This window comes from Lemur catta, chromosome 7, assembly GCF_020740605.2.
Source record: "Lemur catta isolate mLemCat1 chromosome 7, mLemCat1.pri, whole genome shotgun sequence".
In the NCBI taxonomy this organism is placed as follows: domain Eukaryota; kingdom Metazoa; phylum Chordata; class Mammalia; order Primates; family Lemuridae; genus Lemur; species Lemur catta.
In genome coordinates, this window is record NC_059134.1 from 60,834,689 (window position 1) to 60,856,635 (window position 21,947).

At 40.3% G+C, this 21,947-nt stretch overlaps 2 protein-coding genes across 2 annotated transcripts; both read left to right on the top strand.

Annotated features, from left to right (window-relative positions):
- Positions 1-757: 757 nt before the first annotated feature.
- LOC123641459 (olfactory receptor 52I1) lies at positions 758-1,853 on the top strand. The gene has a single exon (XM_045556265.1). It carries the CDS (start codon positions 857-859, stop codon positions 1,829-1,831), a length of 975 nt encoding a protein of 324 aa, XP_045412221.1. The 5' UTR covers positions 758-856; the 3' UTR covers positions 1,832-1,853.
- Positions 1,854-14,523: 12,670 nt separating this feature from the next.
- Positions 14,524-15,549, top strand: LOC123642015 (olfactory receptor 52I1-like). Its single transcript, XM_045556943.1, has one exon. The coding sequence runs from the start codon at positions 14,551-14,553 to the stop codon at positions 15,547-15,549; it is 999 nt and encodes a 332-aa protein (XP_045412899.1). The 5' UTR covers positions 14,524-14,550.
- The last annotated feature ends 6,398 nt before the right edge of the window (positions 15,550-21,947 follow it).

Consider the following 21,947-nt stretch of genomic DNA (forward strand, 5'->3'; position numbering starts at 1 on the left):
CAATCTTGTCTATCCAATCATTCAGGGAGGGGCCAGGCCCTAGATGAGAAATTTAAAAGGTGTCGGTAGAGCAGAATTCATCTCCAAGGTAACCCCAGATTTCTTTTGTAGTTATTTACTTTATTAATTAAGCCTAGTTCAATAGTAATTCTATGCTGAATTTTAGAGAATGAAGGGATTATAAATATTTCCATCCAGTTTATTATCTCTTATGGAAAGTGGTAATCTTATACTCTAACATTTTCCAGGGATATGAAGGATACAATGTGTGATGTTTGGCTTCAAAAAGTTCTTGTTTCGTTTAACAATTTAAGGATTAGCCACTGAGCATACAGGGATAAAAGAAAAATTTTTCCTCTAATTTATCATTCATTCAGTAGAAATTATTTACTATAATAAATACACATATCTTCTTTTAATAGACTTGTTCACCATAGCTATAGATCACAAACTTGGAATACAGCCATGAACAAGAGACATGCACTTGAGTACATTGAATAAAGTCATACGCAGAGTATTAGAATTGTCAATTTAACCCTTCAGAGCTCAGTATGGAGTAAGCTCAGAAGAAAGATAACTAAGTTAGACTTGGCATGGGTCAGGGAAGAGAGAAAGCAGAGAAAACATTCTAAAGGACTTAACCCATGAGCTGACCCTTAAACAATGAATAGAAATTAGTAAGGCAAAGAACACTGAGGATGGAAGGTGGAGCAGGCAGTTTTCTGATCCTGAGAATACCAACTAGATAAGACTAGCCTTAGGCTTTCCCAACACCACAGATGGGAGCAAATATTACAGGTTTGCATCCTTCTCTTACATTACCTTATATATTAACAGGAAAGGAGTCTCATTTGTGATGCTGGGGCCAACTTACAACCACACAATGGACACCCCTGCCACATTCTTCCTCGCAGGTATTCCAGGATTGCAGTCTTCCCATCTCTGGCTGGCTATCTCACTGAGTGCCATGTACACCATAGCGCTGACAGGAAATACCCTCATCATAACTGTAATCTGGGTGGATTCCACTCTACAAGAGCCCATGTATGGCTTCCTGTGTGTTCTGGCTGCTGTGGATATTGTTATGGCCTCATCTGTGGTACCCAAGATGGTGAGCATCTTCTGCTCAGGAGACAGTTCCATCAGCTTTAATGCTTGTTTCACTCAGATGTATTTTGTCCATGCAGCCACAGCTATGGAGACAGGTCTGCTGCTGGCCATGGCTTTTGACCGCTATGTAGCCATCTGCAAGCCCCTACACTACAGAATAATTCTCACACCCCAAGTGACTCTAGGAATGAGTGTGACCATCACCATCAGAGCTGTGACATTCATGACACCACTGAGTTGGATAGTGACCCATCTACCTTTCTGCGGCTCCAATGTGGTTCTCCATTCCTACTGTGAGCACATGGCTGTGGCCAAGTTAGCATGTGCTGACCCCATGCCCAGCAGTCTCTACAGTCTGGTTGGTTCCTCCATTATGGTAGGCTCTGATGTGGTCTTCATTGCTGCCTCCTATATTTTGATTCTCAGGGCAGTATTTGGTCTCTCCTCAAGAAATGCTCAGTTGAAAGCATTAAGCACATGTGGCTCCCACATGGGAGTTATGGCTCTGTACTATTTACCTGGGATGGTATCCATCTATGTAGCCTGGCTAGGACAGGATGTAGTGCCCTTGCACACCCAGGTGCTGTTAGCTGACTTGTACCTGGTCATCCCACCTACCTTAAACCCCATTATCTATGGCATGAGGATCAAACAAGTGCGGGAGAGAATATGGAGTTTGCTGATGCACTGGCTCTTTGGCCACTCCAACCTGGGTTCATGAAAACACAACCTCTCTTCAGACCTTGAGCATTCTACGCAACCTCAATAATGCCTTTAAGATCTATGGAGCTGCGTTGGTTTACCTGGTACTTTAGGAATTCTAAGATGACTCTGTAAAGGGTAGCCTTGTATATGTTTTCAATTTCTAGCAAGAATGCGAACAAAATATTTCTGATATTCTGAGAACATTTTCAATGGTAAGCCAGTATCTGATTCAGAGATAAGTTTGGGAAGAGAATCCAGATTTGGGATTTTTCTTTCTTTAGTTTCTGACCCATATTTTGCACCTAATGTTCTACCAGTCCCTCTGCTGAAGAAATCAACTGTTTTGTATCCCCACACTTGCCCAGGTGATTTTCTCAGAAAGGCTCTTCCCCTCATGTGATTATATAGAATAAGCATTAGTATATGACACTGCCCTCTGGCCCAGTGATGAATCCACTCAATTTGGGTCATGTGCTCACACCTACACCAGGGTCTTTCTCTAGCCAAACTGTATTCCAGTTTATCTCAGGAGACATTAACTTAGGATAAATGATGGTGTTAATTTTATAACACATGAATTGGGAAAGAGGAAGTTGTACCACAGCAAGAGAAGTAACTTAACAAGATGGGTTGGCAATAATGAGTCTCTTCTCATCTGGTTCGAACGAACTTTGGTCACCCTAGTGCATCTGTTAAGTTCTGTAATATACTTTTATGTACTTATAATTCATCTCTTATTGCTAAGCTAGTTTGAGTTAGTGTACCAATTACCAGCTTTTTGGTATTTAAGCAACAGAAGCTATGGCAAAGTGAGTTTGGTTTTGGAAATCTATTTTTTTTTTTTGCTTCCAAGTCCTGCTCTGTGTAACTCATCTTAAGATATAGAAGAGGGATTGAATATCACACCAGTCTTTCTTCTTGTGGGCACCTGTCAGGAGGTATGCTCTGGCATTAAAAATTTAATAGAGAACAATATAGATAAACAAGTTGAAATGTCACTACTCTTCTCTGGGTCACTGAATACTTATATTATTTTTGTTTCTATTTCACCCTTTCAGAAAGTTTTCTTAGAGTAAGTATTCCATATCTGTTAACAACAAAAAATCTCCTATATGAGAGATACATATATTTGACTGTGGTATATTTAAAAAAACTTAATAAAATATAATTTCCTTTTCATTAAGATTTTAATAAAGTATTAATCTTCAAAGTGCAAGAAGCAACTGTGTTGATAGCAAGTTATTGTATCTGAGTCTTAACATTTCCTTTCTACTGATAGGGGATACACTGTTAATTCATGGAGTGTACTGAAGATTAAATTAATAACAAACGGAAAGCACATAACACAACCTCTGACATATTGTATGTACTTGAAGACATACCCAATATATTTGTAGTTCCATAATATTAAGGAGTAATTCTAGTAATTACTCAAACTGTAGTTATATAGATCCATAGTCAAATGATAACGCTTTCAAATAGACCAGCTACTTAACAACTTAGCATCCATATCTTTTCCTAATATTGGACATGTTTACCTACCACGACTGTATTCTATCTCTGGAGGATAGCAAAGTAGGAATCATCTTCTTAAATATGTGATAATGATGCACTGAGGTCCCAAAGAACAGTAAAAAGAAACTCTCTTTTCTTTGCAAACTCTTGCATACAAACAAAATAAGATAATAAGGTTGTTAAACATATTTGATAAGATATCCATTTTGAAAAGTCACACTAGTCTTTCTCCATAAACAATCTAACGAATTGACTATGTTCACTAAATCAATGAATATTAACTTCATTAAAGAGTCAGATGTAAGGAAACAAACATATAGTCCTGCCTCTACCCCGAACAGAAATTTCTGCCCTGCATTTCCATCAGGAAGCCTGCCCTATCAGCTCTGTGTTTCATTCTCTGTGGAATTCCCTGAAATTAGATGGAACTCACTGTTAGTACTCAAATACTTAGTGAACTACATGCTTCCCAAAGCGTACTGTGGCTATCCCCAAACAAAAAGTCCTGTGCTTCTCACAAGCCAATCAGATATGGCCCCTGCCCTATCACATGAAGTGATGTGTGTTCATTTACCTAGGGTCTGGGATCTACAGTAGACACTTAATGTTTGGATTTTAAGAGATTGAAACCAATCTTGCTTAAATAAAGGCAGATTGGATTCCTGTGGGGAGTATCAAACCCATAGATTTGCCTTTGCATGTTTTCCTTTAGCAAGATCCAATCCTTTTACCCATTTAGCTGCCTTCACCCTTAATGCTCAGGCATACCAGCCCTCAGTTTCTCTGCTAGTAAAACAAGAATGGGAAAAGCTCATTCCTGCCTCATAATGAATAAGTGCATGATGTTGGAGATGCCACCCTGGGCACCACAGGGAACCGTGCAGGCACCACCTCAGCATGGCTACCTGCCTCCTGCCCTTCTGGACCATGTTTGAAAATCACAGTAGAAGAAATGATCCCTTAAATTAGTATTTGAACAGGAGGATAATTGAGCATCATCTAGTTTTTACTGCTCCCTTAAGGTAGAAAGAGCTTATTTTTATTTTGATTCTAGACGTATCAATGAATGTTCCCTCACCTATATGTTTAACACACACACACACACACACACACAAACACACACACACACACACACACACACACACACACACACATACGGTGCTATTCCTGGGATTCAGTGGTAAACCAGAAAAAAAAGGTCTTTTTCTTCCTGTGGTTCTTAGAATGGAATTTGAACAACTACCCTTTAACAAATCATTTTCATGCCCTTAAAAGCTTCAGTCTTCAAGCCTGGTCTTAAAAATCAGACAATATGAAATAACATGACATCATTTATCATTCTAACTCTTCTAACAAGTAATCATAGCACCCAAATCAGCTTATAAATGAAGAAAATAAACTAAAAATAGTGCATTACAAATGAATCCTTCATTCCTTAGATCATTCTTTGTTTGAATGAATTTAATATCTAATTATCATCTTTTTCTGGGAATCTTCAAAAATTTGTTCTAATAGGACCATCCTAAAACAACACCATTGATTTATCACCAACCCTCTTCTGAGTGTCCACAGACATAACTGGAAGTGCTTCCTAAGGACCTCTTTCTCAGATCTATTCCCCAGGGAGTGCCCCCAGGGTAAGACACATGCCCCTCTAATGTAGAAAGGTTCCATGCTTTGCAAGGAACAGTTCTGTGACTCACCAGCTCATTCCCCACCAGGGCGCTGATAGAAACTTTTCCCTTTCCACTGTTAATTCTCAAGGGTCTATGTTAGGAAATCATTCAATCATATCAGTAAATTAATAGATCAAAAGAGAAAAGTAATATATTCTCATCAGAGATGTTGAAAAGGCCCTTTGACACCTATTGCTCATTAAAAAACTCAATAAAAATTAATTGTAATTGATATATATGTACTTCATTCTTAAAGCCAGCATCTTACTTAAGGGAGAAACAGTAAAAATTCCCACTAAGATTAGGAACAAGGCAAGAATACCCATTGCCTTAGAGTGTATTTTATCAAGATCCTGAGTCAAGGATTTGAATACAGGTAGTTTACTTGAGAAGTCCTGCTAGGAAGTGTTAGGAGGATAGTAGAGAGTAATGTAGGGGGAAAAAAAGGCCAATACAGGTTATGTAATGGGTAGGTTGCTGTGTGGCTCCCTGGAGAGGGGGTGGTCGATCCTGCTGGAGACCTCTGAGTGACTGTGCAGAACCTGCCTCAGAGATGTTCCACAGCAAGTGTAGGAGGCTAGAGTAGTAACCACTGGCTCCATCCATCTTTGACTGACATCTTCCCTGGAAGTTGTTAATATGTTTGTAAATTAGTACCCAAAAATTCCCATATCCTCATATCCATACCAATCCATGGTGTTGCCTAACTTTCTTCTTTTCCCATATTCATGGAAATATTATGTTTGTATTTTTTTTCATTTTTAGTGAGTTTGAACATCTTGACTTACACCTTATTTTCTATTAAAATAATAGAAAAATATTTCATTCTATGTTTCTCTTATCTCTTTTATTTATATTTTTTCAAGAAGTTCTCTGATCATAAAAGGGTGTTGAATTTTGTCAAATGCTTTTTCTGCATCTATTGAAAGGATCATATGGTCTTTATTTTTGCTTCTATTTATGTGGTGAATTACATTTATAGATTTGCGTATGTTAAACCATCCCTGCATCTCTGGGATGAAGCCCACTTGGTCATGATGGATTATTTTTTTGACAAGCACTTGGATTCGATTTGCTAGGATTTTATTGAGAATTTTTGCATCCATATTCACAAGGGATATTGGTCTGTAGTTTTCTTTTTTTTGTTGCATCCTTTCCTGGTTTTGGTATCAAAATTATGTTGGCTTGGTAAAATGTGTTGGGGAGAATCCCATCCTTATCGATGTTGGAGAATAGTTTATGTAGGATGGGCACCAGTTCTTCTTTGTAGGTATGATAAAATTCGGGTGTGAACCCTTCTGGTCCAGGGCTTTTCTTTTTGGGAAGGTTTTTTATTGCTGTTTCGATTTCAGATCTAGATATTGGTCTATTCAGGAATTCTATTTCTTCCTGGTTGAGCCTGGGAAGGCTGTGTGTTTCTAAAAATTTGTCCATTTCCTCTACATTTTTCAATTTATGTGCATAAAGATTTTTGTAGAATTCATAGATGATATCATGTATCTCTGTGGCATTGGTCGTGATTTCTCCTTTCATGTTCCTGATGGAGGTTATTAGGGATTTTTCTTTCCTGCTCTTGGTTAGTCTAGCCAGAGGTGAGGCAATCACAGCAACTACAAAAATAAATAAATGGGACCTAATTAAATTAAAAAGCTTCTGCACAGCCAAAGAAACAGTCACGAGAGTAAACAGACAACCTACAGAATGGGAAAAAATTTTCGCATACTACACATCAGATAAAGGACTGATAACAAGAATCTATTTAGAACTCAGGAAAATCAGTAAGAAAAAATCAAACAACCCTATCAAAAAGTGGGTAAATGACATGAATAGAAATTTTTCAAAAGAAGATATAAGAATGGCTAACAAACATATGAAAAAATGTTCAACATCTCTAATCATCAGGGAAATGCAAATCAAAACCACAATGAGATATCACTTAACTCCAGTGAGAATGGCCTTTATCAAAAAGTCCCAAAACAACACATGTTGGCATGGACGCGGAGACACAGGAACACTCATACACTGCTGGTGGGACTGTAAACTAGTACAGCCCCTGTGGAAAGCAATATGGAGATACCTTAAACAGATTCAAGTAGACCTACCATTCGATCCAGCAATCCCATTATTGGGCATCTACCCAGGAGAACAAAAGTCATTCTATAAAAAAGACACCTGCACCCGAATGTTTATAGCAGCACAATTCACAATTGCAAAGATCAGGAAACAACCCAAATGCCCATCAATTCATGAATGGATTAGTAAAATGTGGTATATGTATACCATGGAGTATTACTCAGCTATAAGAAATAACGGTGATATGGCATCTCTTTGGTTCTCCTGGAGAGAGTTGGAACCCATTCTATTAAGTGAAGTATCCCAAGAATGGAAAAACAAACACCACATGTACTCACCAGCAAATTGGTTTCCCTGATCATCACCTAAGTGCACATTTGGGAATAACACCAATTGGGTATCAGACAGAGGTGGGGGCTGGGGGGAGGGGATGGTTGTATACCTACTTGATGAGTGTGATGCACACTGTCTGGGGAATGGACACGCTTGAAGTTATGACTGGGGGGGATGGGGGGAGGGGATGGGTGCATACCTATGTGATAAGTGTGATGTGCACTGTCTGGGGAATGGACACGCTTGAAGCTCAGACTCGGGGGGTTGGGGGGGCATGGGCAATATATATAACCTGAACTTTTGTACCTCCAAAATAAGCTGAAATAAAAAAAAAGAAGTTCTCTAAATGTTCTATTAATCTCTTATCAGTTTTTGATATTGCAAATATCTTCCACATAGCATTGGGCATGTGGGAGACCTGGTCAGATAATCAAAAAGTGGTCTGCTTGTGGCTTGCCCATTGCTGCTGAAGAGGCATAGACAGATGATGTCTCCTAAAAGGAGTAAAATCAAGGTATATTGACTTGAGAGGTAATTTAGGTGAACAGCCTGGAGGCTATCAATGACATCTGTCCTCTGTCCATAGCTTTGGGTGCATATGTGGGTCCCAGGCATGAGAGTTGTAAGTAAACTCTGTCATACCATGGCAAAGCAACACTGCCTTGAGACCTACTTCTCAACTTTTAGTGGAGCAGTAATGTCAGCTTATTAGCAATAAGGAAAGAATCATCTTCCCCACCTTTTATCATAAGTTTTAAGACCCAGACAGTCCAAGTTGGTCACATTCAGGTCACTGCCCCCAACAGCAAAAATAGCTAGTGCGGGTGGCATCAAATTCTATTCTTTTGTTTTAAAGGTGAAACTATAGGCATGTGATTAGCTGCTGTATTATTATTTCTTTTTGGTGTGTAATACATTACCTTACAGTTTATCAGCTTAAACCAACAATATTTTATTATCTCAGAGTTTCTGGGCATCAGGAATCTGGTTAACTGGGAGTCTCTGGCCCCAGGGTCTCTGATAGGGGGCAACCAAGGTGGTGGCCATGGCTGCAGCCGTTTAAAGGTCCCCTGGAGGAGGCACTGCTTCCACGTTCACTCATATGGCTGTTGTGCACCTCAGAAGGTCCACTTCCAGGCTCGTTGACATTGCTGTTGTTGGGCCTTAGGTCCTTGCTGGCTACTGGGCAGAGACATGGTTTTCTTGTCATGTCGAACTCTCCACAGGGCAGCTCATAACATGACAGCAGTGTTTCCTCAGAAAGAGTGAGAATGACAGCAAGACAGAGACAGCAAGATGGAAAGCACAGTCTCTTTGTAACTAATCAGAAATTCTGCATCATTCTCTTCATTACAAAGGAGCCGTCAGGTCCAGCCCACCTTCAGGGGATGGGATCACAGATAGGTGTGAACACCAGAAGGAGGCCACTGGGTACCATCTGTGGTACTTACTACACATACCTTTTGGGGAATCTTAGTAATATTTGTGGCTAGGGACTTTCAGGAGCTGGAGGTCCTGCATGAACTAGTGTAAATTACAATCTTGAATGATGTGTGAGTTCCTGAGAATAGATCTCTGATATATTTCTAAATGTCCCCCATGTGTTGAGGTAAAGTGTAGACAGAGGAAAAGTGAGAGAGGAAGGAATTAAATACTTCAGAAGGTCAGAGTGCTAGGCAATATTTTTCAGTTGTCTGTAGCCTCAATATCTTTACCACAACAAGGCAAAACTAGGTAAATGCCCAGTTGAACATTTCTGTTCAATTTTTGAGAAATGTGATATGTAACACATCTATTTTTTTCTATTCCTTTACATGCTGTGGCAGCTTTGTTCATTGCTTTTATGTAATCCTAGCTTTTCTTCCATACTATGTAGACTACAAAGTTGTAAAGCAAGAACTATGAGCAAATAATGACAAAGGTAGGGAAAATCAAAGATGCTGAAAGCTCTTGCTTACACACTGAATACTTTCTTTCCTTATCATGATTCTGTTATCTTGGGTCTTTACCCTTTTTGGAATGCTGCTTCTTCCTCTTGGAACTCTTTCTACATGGGACTGTGTGTGGCAAAGGAAGTGTAAGGCCACCTGCAGTTTGTGAGGACCCACTAATGCTCTGCATGCTTTAGTAGGAGCCAGGTTGAATCCCAGGAGACAGTGGTACATCTGTCACAGTTTAGCTGTGTCATCTCATGCTCTGGCTATTTAAGTAGCATCCTAATTGCCTTCTGCATTTGGTTGCTCATTTTGCCTATCAATATTTTTATCTGTATGTTTTGACATGCTGTCTGAATTATCCTATAGGCAACAGGGACCTGCAGGTTTTAGAATTTAAACTTCTAAGCATGGCAGTTGTTGGGAATAGTCCTCTTGCAGCTTGAACACTGAGTCTTGTAATAGATGCTAAGTTGAACACAAACTCACCTGGTCTTTAGGAATGTTCCAGGTTAGGTTGAAGAATCCAAAAAGCCTGTGCTCTCACTCCCCTAATCCCCTGCAAGAAGACCTCTCACCATTCCCATCATGAATAACTATGTCTCCACTGAGGACTTAGGAAACTGGGAGCATGGCTCATTGTCTCCTGGTTTTTTATATTTCAATATATTTCTATACCTGTTGCCATTAAAAAAAAGAAACTTTGTATCTTGTGCCTGTTGGCCTCTTTCTCTCAACTTTATTCCTGTCCCATCATGATGCCCAGGCTGTAGCCATGCCTTTTAAACCATGATCCACACACCCCTGTAGCCTCTTTTCATTCTCTTTCAAATGCCCTGCTCTCCACCTCCTCTGGATAATTCTCTGGAGAATATTTTGCCTTTTCTTACTTTGTGCTGAGGTTCATGTCCTATCCTCAGCTTGAGAAGCTTATCTTCCTGGGTCTCTCTTACATCCTTCTCTATTCACACAGGCCTTTACCACACACTGTCATGAGAAATACTGAACCAGTGAAGCCTACCACAAATCCCCAGGGAGAACTGAGGACAGTGAAATGGACATTGAGATATTAAGTACATATTAGTGTGAATAATTTTACAATAGCGTGAAATGAATTATCATTGCTAAAAGTTAAATCCTGACACTTGGGTTTTATATACCTCACTTTTACCTATCAAATGTAGATGTAATGACGGCACCTACATTAGAAGGCTGTGATAATCGACTGATATAATCTTTGAAAAGCAATTATTAGGTGCCTGGTTCATAGTAGGCTTTCAGAAATCCTTCTTATCTTGGGCCTTTTGTTTTCTTTTCAGGATGTACTCTATTGTTAGTCTGAATTTTAGATATCCTCTGATGACTTGAAGAAACAAAGACTCTTCATCCATTAAGCATCTGCCTCCTCCTGCAATCTGGAAAGCCCCAGGGGCCAGAGCCCAAAGAGAAAGCAGTCTCTGGAGGACTTACAGTGTTTGGCTGCTGGACAGAGGCCAGGGAAGGTGGAGTGTCCAGGGAAAAGGCAGGATGATAAAGCATCTACAGGGACAAGAGGGCTCCTGATAGAAGGTCTTTGGAATGGAAAATATTCCTCACCATGACTCTGCATTGTTCTTTGATTTTGTGTCATTTTTCCTGCTCCTTCAGAAATGTCCTACATAAATCCCTCTTCTTTCGAGTTAAAGAAATGTGGGCTACCAGGCATCAACCCATCAGAGAAAGTTGAATAGAGAAAATCCAGGGAAGTGGGTAACTGACCTGGGGTTTTGGTGTTGGGCTGATGGGGTGTCATGGCCAGAGTCACCCCAGAAAGGAGGACATAAGCCCTCAGTTCTACACAAAAGGGCTAGACAGGTCTGGTGGGCAATGTTGATACCAAGACTTTATGGAAATGATGTGAGAATGAGGCAGGTGAGTGAGGGACTGGAAACATATGGTTTCTCTGGATCAAAGCTCAGACCAAGGTAAGTACATGCTTGAGATGATATACAGACATTTTTAGGGACCCAAATTCTTATGCAAAAAGACCAACAAGTAAGGCTGATTGGAGCATTTTTTGGTCCAAGAGGGGAGATACTTTGTTAGGGGCACAGTGTTATTATAAACAGAAAAAATTCATTCAAATGAGTTATGCATTAGTTCTTTTACATTTAGAAAAATTTTAATTTGAATTATGTATTCTCCCTTCTTTTTAAGAAGAATGAATCAATTGCCACATATCTTATGAATTAGTTATTGATGTTGACTTATTGAAGTTGGTTTTTAGTGACAGATCCTCCAGGTCTTCATGTGAATGTCTCTGTATGGCTGAAGGCAGAAGGAGGTACAAGGATGGAAATATGTCACAGAAGATGCTGGCCATAGCTGCCTGAAAAGAATAAACCTCAAAAACCAGGAAGCAATTGTACCTGTATTTTTTCTGGGTAGTTGATATGTGGGTGTGTTCATTTTTTCACATTATAAAAATTTCTCAAGGTGTCCACGTGGGATCTGGGCATTTTACAATATCTGTGTAGTGCTTTAAATAGTTAACCAAGATATGAGGAACCTGCAGTAAGGTTAAATGTTTTGGAGAGGTCAATCAAAACAAAAAGTTAAAAGTTACTGATGAAGATCACTGTTGATCTTGGCAAGAAACATTCAGTATCAATAGGTTGAGTGAAACAAAAATTTTAAAAACAGATAAGGAAAAAAATCCAATGTCCTGTTTTTGAAAAGACTGATTACATATGTAAATCACTGAAATGCTAATCAAGAAGAAAATTAAATAAAAATTAAAAATAAAAACACTCTCAAGTTCAAGGAAGGTATGACCAGGTAGGTAGACGTTTCCAGGGCTGGAGAGAGGAGGGATGGGGGCAGAGCATCAGCTGAGGCTGCCTCAGAAGAAAGGTGGATGGACACAGGGCAGCCAGGAGAGGAAGATCCTGGTTCAGAGGTGGTGGGGACCAGGCATTCTGGATCCTAGAACCGCTTCTCAGCCCTTTAAGCAGTAATGCTCCAGAGTTTGTGGCATCCAGAACACATATAGTAATGTTAAGAATATTCTGATTTTTTTTCACTCTTCACTGCCATCTATCTCAAAAGCTTTCCCTTACATTCTGAGATCTGGTTTTCTTGCTTCTTTGAGTTGGTTCTCCATTTTCCCTTGGATTTCATTGAGCTTCCTTACAATCCATGTTTAGAATTCTTTGCCATTTTAATATTTTCATTTTGTTTGGTATACATTGTCAGAGAGCTGGTGTTCCCTTTTGGAGGTGTCCTTTTGCTCTGATTTTTCATATGTCTAGAGTTCTTTCACTGAATCCTTCTCATTTGGAGCAGCTGTTGCTTCTTACTTTTGGCTTTCCTGTGGGGGAAGGGGTGCTCCATGAGTGCCCTGTGGCTGCATCACACAATGCACTCTCCTTTCAGTTCTGCCCACGCAGGCTCCCTCACCTCCTGAGATTAGTTCAGAAATCTCCTTCCATGCCCCCGACAACATGATCGAGTCCTGGGGATATGAGATTTGGTCCCCTGAACATCAATCCCTGGCTGATCCAGGGAGAAGCATGCTGGTCCTGAGTTGCCTATGGGGTGCTTAAGCAGATTTGATGTCCCTCTGCTTTGGGGTATGCCCTGCTCTGATGTAGGAGCTGGGCAAGCAGCACTGGGAGGTCTGGTGAGGAGGAAGCTCACAGTTCAAGCAACCCTCATTCCTCTGCAGGTCTTTAAAAGGAAAGGTTTGAGCCCTAATTCCTCTGTGGAAGCAGCAACAGAGGGGAAACAGCAATTCCTGAGAGCCCCAGCTCAAGCGTCTGTCTTGGCAGCCATGGGGGGTCGGGGGAAGGGATAGGGAGGAAAAGATTCTGAATGGAGGAAAGCTAGCACTCTGGTTGTCTCTGTCCCTCTCTCTGGAAGGCAGCTTGCCCATACTATCCAGGCTCTGGGGTCACACACAACCCCAGGCCCCACCAGTCACCTGTGGCTCCCACAGTGTGGGCCACAGTTAGGATATGTTTCTGTGAGAACGAGCAAGATGAAAACTGAGGGACTAAAGCCCTATTGGGAGGACAAATGCACACTATAGGTGGAGAAGCAATATGGCACCTGCCATCTTGGCTTTGGTCTGTGGTGCCTGGAAGTTCCCCAATGGAACTAGCAGCCTAGAGCTTTTTCCTCAAGAAGCTCCCAGTTCATTGGTGGCAGCATGAGAGTAGAAAGACTCTCCAGCAGCTTGGGAGCCTGTTGACTGCCACAGATATGAGAGAGGGAGAAACAAACTATTCCACCTACCCTTTTGCTGGACTACAGGCTTTCAGGGGTTGACCTCTGCTGACATCTTGCTCCTTATTTTTCTTCTCCACAACTTCTTCCTGTGGAATCTCTTGCAGATTATGTCACTTTTCCCTCAGAATTACACCCAATATATGATTGTTTGTTCTTTTTCATCTAAAACTTTTCTTTCTTTCTGAGACAATATGTCATCTGGTATCTCTGGTCAGACATATTGTCTCTTTATATCTAATGACCTTATTTTTCTGAACCCAGTAATATATTTCTTCAACCACAAGGATGCTGCACCCATTTTTGCCTAGGCCCTATATCAAGGATGGAAAATGTCACATATTTGACCTCAAAAAATTCCTGTTTCATTCAGTAATTTTTAAGTGTTAGTAACTGAGCATACAGAAGACATATTCTTTCCTCTGATTTATCATGCATTCTTGGAACTGTTTACCACAATGAAATACATGCCTTTTTTTAGAGAACACGTGAACAACAGCTAAGGATCACACACTTTGTACAAGGTCATGAACAAGAGACATACACATCAAGGAATACAATAAAAACATAGGTAGGTATTACAATATTCATTTTAGTCTACCAGAGGTCAGTATGGAAAATTCTATGAAAGGTTAGAAGAAAGATACCTAACCTAGTCTTGGCATGGGATGGGGGAGAAGGGACAGCAGAGAAGACTTCTTTAAGGAGGTACCACATGAACTGATATTAGAATGATGAATGGCAATTAGTAAGTCGAGGAATTTTGTAGAGGAAGGAAGGTGAAACAGGACACTTTGTAATATAACCATTTTCTGATCCCAAGAATATCACCAAGCTGAGAACACTCCCAGTATATATGAACACCACAGATGAGAAAAAATCTTACAAGATTGCATCCTATCACTTTGTGCATTAACAGGAAAGCAGTCTCATCTGAGATGCTGGGGCAACTCTACAACCACATGATGAACACCTCTGCCACGTTCTTCCTCGCAGGTATTCCAGGATTGCAGTCTTCATATCTCTTCCTGGCTATCTCATTGAGTACCATGTATACCATAGCCCTGATAGGAAACACCCTCATTATAACTGTAATCTGGATGGATTCCACTCTGCAAGAGCCCATGTATCACTTCCTGTGTGTTCTGGCTGCCATGGACATTATTATGGCCTCATCTGTGGTACCCAAGATGGTGAGCATCTTCTGCTCAGGAGACAGCTCCATCAGCTTTAATGCTTGTTTTGCTCAGATGTATTTTGTCCATGCATCCACAGCTATAGAGTCAGGACTATTGCTCGTTATGGCTTTTGACCGTTATGTAGCCATCTGTAACCCTCTACACTATAAGAGAATTCTCACACACCAAGTGACTCTGGGAATGAGTGTGACCATCACCATCAGAGCTATCACAGCCATGACACCATTGAGTTGGATGGTGAGCCATCTACCTTTCTGCAGCTCCAATGTGGTTCTCCACTCCTACTGTGAACACATGGCTGTGGCCCAGTTAGCATGTGCTGACCCCATGCCCAGCAGTCTCTACAGTCTGGTTGGTTCCTCCATTATTGTGGGCTCAGATGTGGTCTTCATTGCTGCCTCCTATATTTTGATTCTCAGGGCAGTATTTGGTCTCTCCTCAAGGAATGCTCAGTTGAAATCATTAAGCACATGTGGCTCCCACGTGGGAGTTATGGCTCTGTTCTATCTCCCTGGGATGGCATCCATCTATGTAGCCTGGCTAGGGCAGGATGTAGTGCCCTTGCACACCCAGGTGCTGTTAGCTGATTTATACCTGGTAATCCCACCCACCTTAAACCCCATCATCTATGGGATCAGGTCCAAACAAATACGGGAGAGAATATGGTGTTTGCTGATACGATGGCTCTTTGGCCACTCCAATCTAGGTTCACGCACACAACCTCTCTTCACACTTTGAGCATTCTAGCCAACTTCAAGGATGCCTCAGAGATCTGTCGAGCTCCATTTTTTAACCTGCCACTATTGGAATTATTAGATGAATCTAAAGTGTAGCCTTGTGTAGATTTTCATTTTCTGGCAAGAACGTCAATGAAATGTTTCTGATATTTTGAGAATATTTATAATGGTTTTTAAAAGGTAGTATCCGAATCAGAGATAAATATGGGCAGAGGATACAGATTTGGGATTTTTCTTTCTTTAATTTCTGACCTATATTTCCCACCTTATGACCTACCAGTCCCTCTGCTGAAGAGGTTACTATTTTTCACCTATTTTATATCCCTACACATGCCCAGCCAATTTTCTCAGAACTGTTCCTCTCCTGATGTGATTAGATGGATAAGTATTAGTATATGACATTGCCCTCTGGCTCAGTGATGAATCTATTTAATTAAGGTCATATGCTTACAACTAGACTAGGGTCCTTCTCCTGTAAAAATGGATTTCAGTTTATCTGGGGAGACATCACCTTGAGATCAGTGATGGTGTTCTTTACAACACATGGAAATTGGACAACAGCAAGAGAAGCCAAATAAGTTGGGATGAAGAGAATGAGTTTCTTCTTTTCTACTACCAACTCACTTTGGTCATCTATGTGCATTTGTTAAGTTCTGTAATATACTTGTATACCCTTTTAATTCATCCCTATTGTCAACTTTTGAGTTAGTTTGAGTTAGTGCAGCATTTACCAGCCCTGCGAATGCCACCCTGGGTGTTACATGGAGCCGTGCAGGCACCACCCCAGCATGGCTACCTGCCTCCTCCCCTTCTGAACCATGTTTGAAAGTCACAGTAGAAGAAATAATCCATCATGTTGGTATTTGAACATAAGGATAATTATGTAACATCTAGTTTTTACTGACTCTTTAAGGTAGGAAGAGTTTATTTTTGTTTTGATTCTACACATATCGATGAGTGTTCCTGCACTTAAATATTTAACACACACACACACACACACACACACACACACACACACACACACACACAGCACTCTGGGATACAATAGTGAACCAGAAAAATAAGGTCCTTGTCTGGTTTTTAAAATCAGACTATGTGAAATCACATGGCATTGTTTAACCTTGTAATTCTTCTATAAAGTAATCATAGCATCCAAATCAGGTTATAAATGTAAAAAATACACAAACCAAAAATGGTATATTACAAATGAATCCATTTAATTCCTCAATTCATTCTAAGTTTGAATAAATTTAATATCTAATCATATCATTTTTCTAAGAACCTTCTAAGATTTGTTCTAATAGGGCCATAGTAAAAGAACAAAATTGATTTATCACCAACTCTCTTCTTAAGTGGCCACAGATGTAACTGGAAGTGCTTCCAAATGACCTCTTTCTTAACTCTTTTCCCCAGGGAGTGGCCCCACAAAAAGACACATGTCCCTCTAATGCAGGAAGGCTCCACCCTTTGCAAAGACCAGTTCTGTGACTCACCAGCTCCTTTCCCACTAAGCAGCTGATAGAAACTTTTCCCATTCTACTGCTAATTCTCAAGATTAAAGTTAGGAAATCATATCACCATATTAATAGATAAAAGGAGAAAAGTAATATACACTCTGCAGGGATGTTGAAAAGGCCGTTCAACACCAATTTCTCATAAAAGTACTCAATAAAATAAACATTGATTATAATGGATATGTATAGTTCATTCCAAGAGCTGGTGCGGGGAGTTAGCTACGCTCCCTGCAAAGAGGTTTTTTCTTCGGATCAGGTCTCTCAGGCAGGGGTCATCGCAAAGGATGAAAAAATAGTAGGAAACAGAATAATAATAATAATACACAGAGTCAAAGATATAGTTTATAAAGTAAAGGCTTATGAAAATAGATAAAAGGAGGGTATCCGGATGGGTATATTTCTTCCCGCCAAAAATATCTCCCAAACTTAATATCCACACAGGTATCATATAGGGTAGATACAGGCTCCCGTTGCCAAGGGGAACGGGATTTACATACTAACAGGCAGTTTGCTTTAGGGTCAAAGTCTTCTAAAAGGCTACTACAGATCCTTTAACTAACTCTAACTAGGGGAACAATGAGTTGTAAAATCTTCTTGGGGAAACTTCTAAGTTTTCTGATAAGGCTATTACTTTAGCAAAAAACAGAGACATCTTGGCTCCGGTGATTGTGTTCTTGGGGACAGAGATGATTTCAGAAGTCAACATGAGCTGTGCTTTGTGTTAATTACTTTAACCGCATGGCTCCTTCTGGGCCCGGCTTGGGCATTAGCAAATCTCTCTGATCAGCTCTCATCTCCGGGGGTCCTTGCCAGCTCTGGCAACCCAAGGCTCCAGGAAGAGGCCTGTCTTGTCTTTCAAAACAGGTGAGAACCATAGGCCCAGTTTACAGCTGTCTCTTTGAAGTGCAGCTATTACTGACCAAGGAGACGCCCTTCTGAGACAAGGCAGCTTTTGAACTAACACATTTCTTTTTTCTTTAAGGCAAAGCTTTATGTGACTTCTGAAATCAAATCTTGTCTCCAGAAATACAGGGGGCATTTCTATAACTCAGTATTCTTAGGCTCAACAAGCTGGTATCTTACTTAAGGGAGAAACAGAAAAAATACCCTGTAAAAGTAGGAACAAGGCAAGAATACCCACTGTCTTATTAATATTTTATCAGAAACAGATCCTGAGTCGAGGGTTTGACTACAAGTAGTTTACTGGGAAGTTATCCTAGGAAGCACTAGGAGGATAGTAGAGGGTAATGTAGGGAATAAAAAATTGTGACCAACCTGGACCCTCTGGGTTTTAAAACTGCATGGCAATCTGTAGAGAAGTTGGCTCTCTTTTCTGACTGTTAATGATCTGATAATGCTTTTCCACTATGAGTTGAGAGGCAATATTGCTTATGCCATGGTATGTCAGAGTTTACTTACAGCCCTCCATACCTGGGACCCATATATACATGCAGAGCTATGGACAGGGGACAGATGTTATTGACAGCTTCCAGGCTGTTCACCTAAATTAGTTCTCATGTTCAATATACCTTGTTTCTGCTCCTCTTAGGAAAATTTTTCAGTCTACAACTCCTCAGCAACACTCTGCAAGCAACCAGCAGACCACTTTTGGATTATGTGACCATGTACCCTACACGCCCAAAGCTATGTGGGAGATAGTTGCAATGTCAAAAACAGGTACAGGATTAACAGAGCATTCAGAGAACTTCTCAAAAAATGTAAGTAAAAGAAACAATGGAAACACAGAATAAAATATTTTTCTATTATTTTAATAGAAAATAGAACAAATTACAGAAAGAGTAGCCATAATGGCTCAAATTCATTAATAATGAGAAAAATACAAAGATGATATATGTCCAGCAGAGTGAGAAGGTAACTTCCCCCAATAGCAAAAATGGCCAGTGGTAGTGGCATCAAATTCTATTCTTTTGTTGTAAAAATGAAACTAAAGCACGTAGTTAGCTACAGTATTCTTTCTGGTGTGAAGTACATTACATTTACAGTTTAGCAGCTTAAACCAACAATATTTTATTACCTCAAAGTTTCTGGGGGTCAGAAATCTGGGTGGGACTTAAATGGGGGTCTTTTGTTCAATATCTCTCTTAGGTTGCAACCAAGGTGTTGGCCATGGCTGCAGTCATCTAAAAGTCCAATGAAGGAGCAACTGCTTTCAAATTCACTCTATATATGGCTGGTGAAAAGCCTCAGAAGTTCTGCTTCCAGGCTCACTGTTTTGGTTGGGTCTTGGGACACTGCTAGTTATTGGTCTGACACATGGTTTTCTTGCCTGGTTGACCCATCATTGTTCAGCTCATAACATGACAGCTGTGTTATCTCAGAAAAAGACAGTGAGACAAAGTGAAAAAGATGGAAATCACAGTCCCTTTGTAACTAGCCAGAAATTTTGTAGCATTCTATCCATTAGAAATGAGCCATTAGGTCCAGCCCACATTGAAAGGGTTGGGATCACACATGAGTCTGAACACTGGAAGGAGAACACTGGATGCCATCTGTGGTGGTACCTACTACAGGTACCTTCTGTGGATGCTTAGTAATATTTGGGGCTGGGGACTTTTAGGAGCTGGAGGTCCTGCATCAACTAGTGTAAATAACAACTTAGTACACTTGGACGACATGTATATTAATTACTGAGGATAGATCTTTAACATATTTCTAAATGCATCCCTTGTCTTGAGGTAAAATGTGGAGAGACAAAAAGCGAGAGAGGAACTGAACATTTTTTCTGAATATTAAAGAGCTAGGCCAATATTTTTCCATCGTCTGTAGCCTCAGTATCTTGAACACAAGGCAATACTAGGTAAATGCAAAGTTGAACAATTCTGTGCAATTTCTGAGAAACATGATATGCAACATATCTAATTTTTATGTTGTTTCTATTCCTTTACATGCTATGGCAGCTTTGTTCTTTGATTGGTTTTGTGTAATCCTAGCTTTTCTTCTATATTACGCAGACTACAAAGTTGCAAAGCAAGGACTATGAGCAAATAATGACAAAGGTAGGGAGAATCAAAGATGCTCAAATCTCTTGCTTACACATAGAATACCTTCTTTCCTTATCATAATTCTTTTATCTTGGGTCTTTGCCCTTTCTGGAGGGCTGCTTCTTCCTCTTGGAACTCTTTCTCCATGGGACTGTGTGTGGCAAAGGGAGTTTAAGGCCACCTGCTGTTTGTGAGGATCCAATACTGCTCTGAATGCTTCAGTAGGAGCCAGGTTGAATCCCAGGAGACAGTGGCCCACTGTCACAGTTTAGCTGTGTCATCTCATGCTCTGGCTATTTAAGTAGCATTCTAATTGCCTTTGCAGTTGTTCCTCACTTTCCCTATCAATATTACATATTGTTTTTATGTGTATGTTTTGACATGCTGTCTGTATTACCCTATAGGCAACAGAGATCCGCATGTTTGGAGTTTAAACTTCTAAGCATGGCAGTTGTTGGGAGTAGAACTCTTGCAGGCTTGAAAACTGGGTCTTGTAATAGATGCTAAGTTGAACTTGGTCTGTAGCAATGTGCCAGGTTAGGCTGAAGAAATCAAAAACCTGTGCCCTCACCCCTCTTAACCTCCCATAAAAAGGCAGCAGAAGGCCTCTCGTACTGCATATCATGAATAACTATGTCTCCACTGAGAACGTGGGGAACTGCGAATGTGACACATTGTCTCCTGATTTTTCATATTTCCAAGTATTCCTATATCTGTTGCCATTAAAAAATAAGCTTTATATTTTTTGCCTGTTGGTTTCTTTTTGTCATCTATATTCCTGTCCCATGGTGATGCCCAGGCAGTAGTCATGACCTTACATTATGGTCCATGCACCCCTCTGGCCTCTGTTCATTCTCTTTAAGTGCCCTGCCCTCTACCTCATCTGGATAATCTCTACTTGGAGAATATTTTGCTTTTTCATACTTTTGTGCTAAGTCCTTCTCTCAGTTTGAAAAGTTTATCTTTCTTGGTCTTTCCTACATCCTATTTCGGTTCTCTGTTCAGACAGGACTTTAAAACACATAATGACAAATATTGAACCAGCAAAGCCTACCATGAATCCACAGGGAGAACTGAGGAACAGTGAAATAGACATTGACATATTAAGTACATATTAGTGTGAAGATTGCTACAGCAAAGTAAAGTGAATTATGATGGTTATAATTGATATTCCCAGACTCTGGTTTTATGCACCTCACTTGAATCTATCTAATGTAGATGAAATGCTGGCAGGTATTTTAGAATATTTTGAAACTTGAAAGATAATTTCCAAAAAGTATTTATTAGTTGCCTCGTTCATAGTAGGCTTTTACAAATCCTACTAATGTTGGGCCTTTTGCTTTCATTTCTAGTATTCTATATTCTTACTCATAACTTTTAGATATCCTCTGACAACTGCATGAAACAGAGACTCTTTGCTCATTAAGCATCTGCCTCCTTTTGCAACCTGGAAAGCCCCAGGGGCCAGAGCCCAAAGAGAAAGCAGTCTCAGGAGGACTTACAGTGTTTGGCTGCTGGACAGAGGCCAGGGAAGGTGGAATGTCCAAGGAAAAGGCAGGATGATAGAGTATCTATAGGGAAAAGAGGGCTCTTGATGGGAGGTCTTTGAAAAGGACAATGCTCCTCATTATGACTCTACATTGTTCTTGTTTGATTTTGCATTGTTCTTCTTGCTCCTCCAGATATTTCCTACATAAATCTCTCCTTTGAGTAAAAGAAATGTGGACTACCAGGCATCTACCCATCAGAGAAAGTTGAATACAGAGAACTCCAGGGATGTGGGTAACTGACCTAGGGCTTTGGTAATGGGCTGATGGAGTCTCACAGCCAGGGTCACCCAAGAAAGGAAGATATAAGCCCTCAATTCTCACTACAGGGCTGGG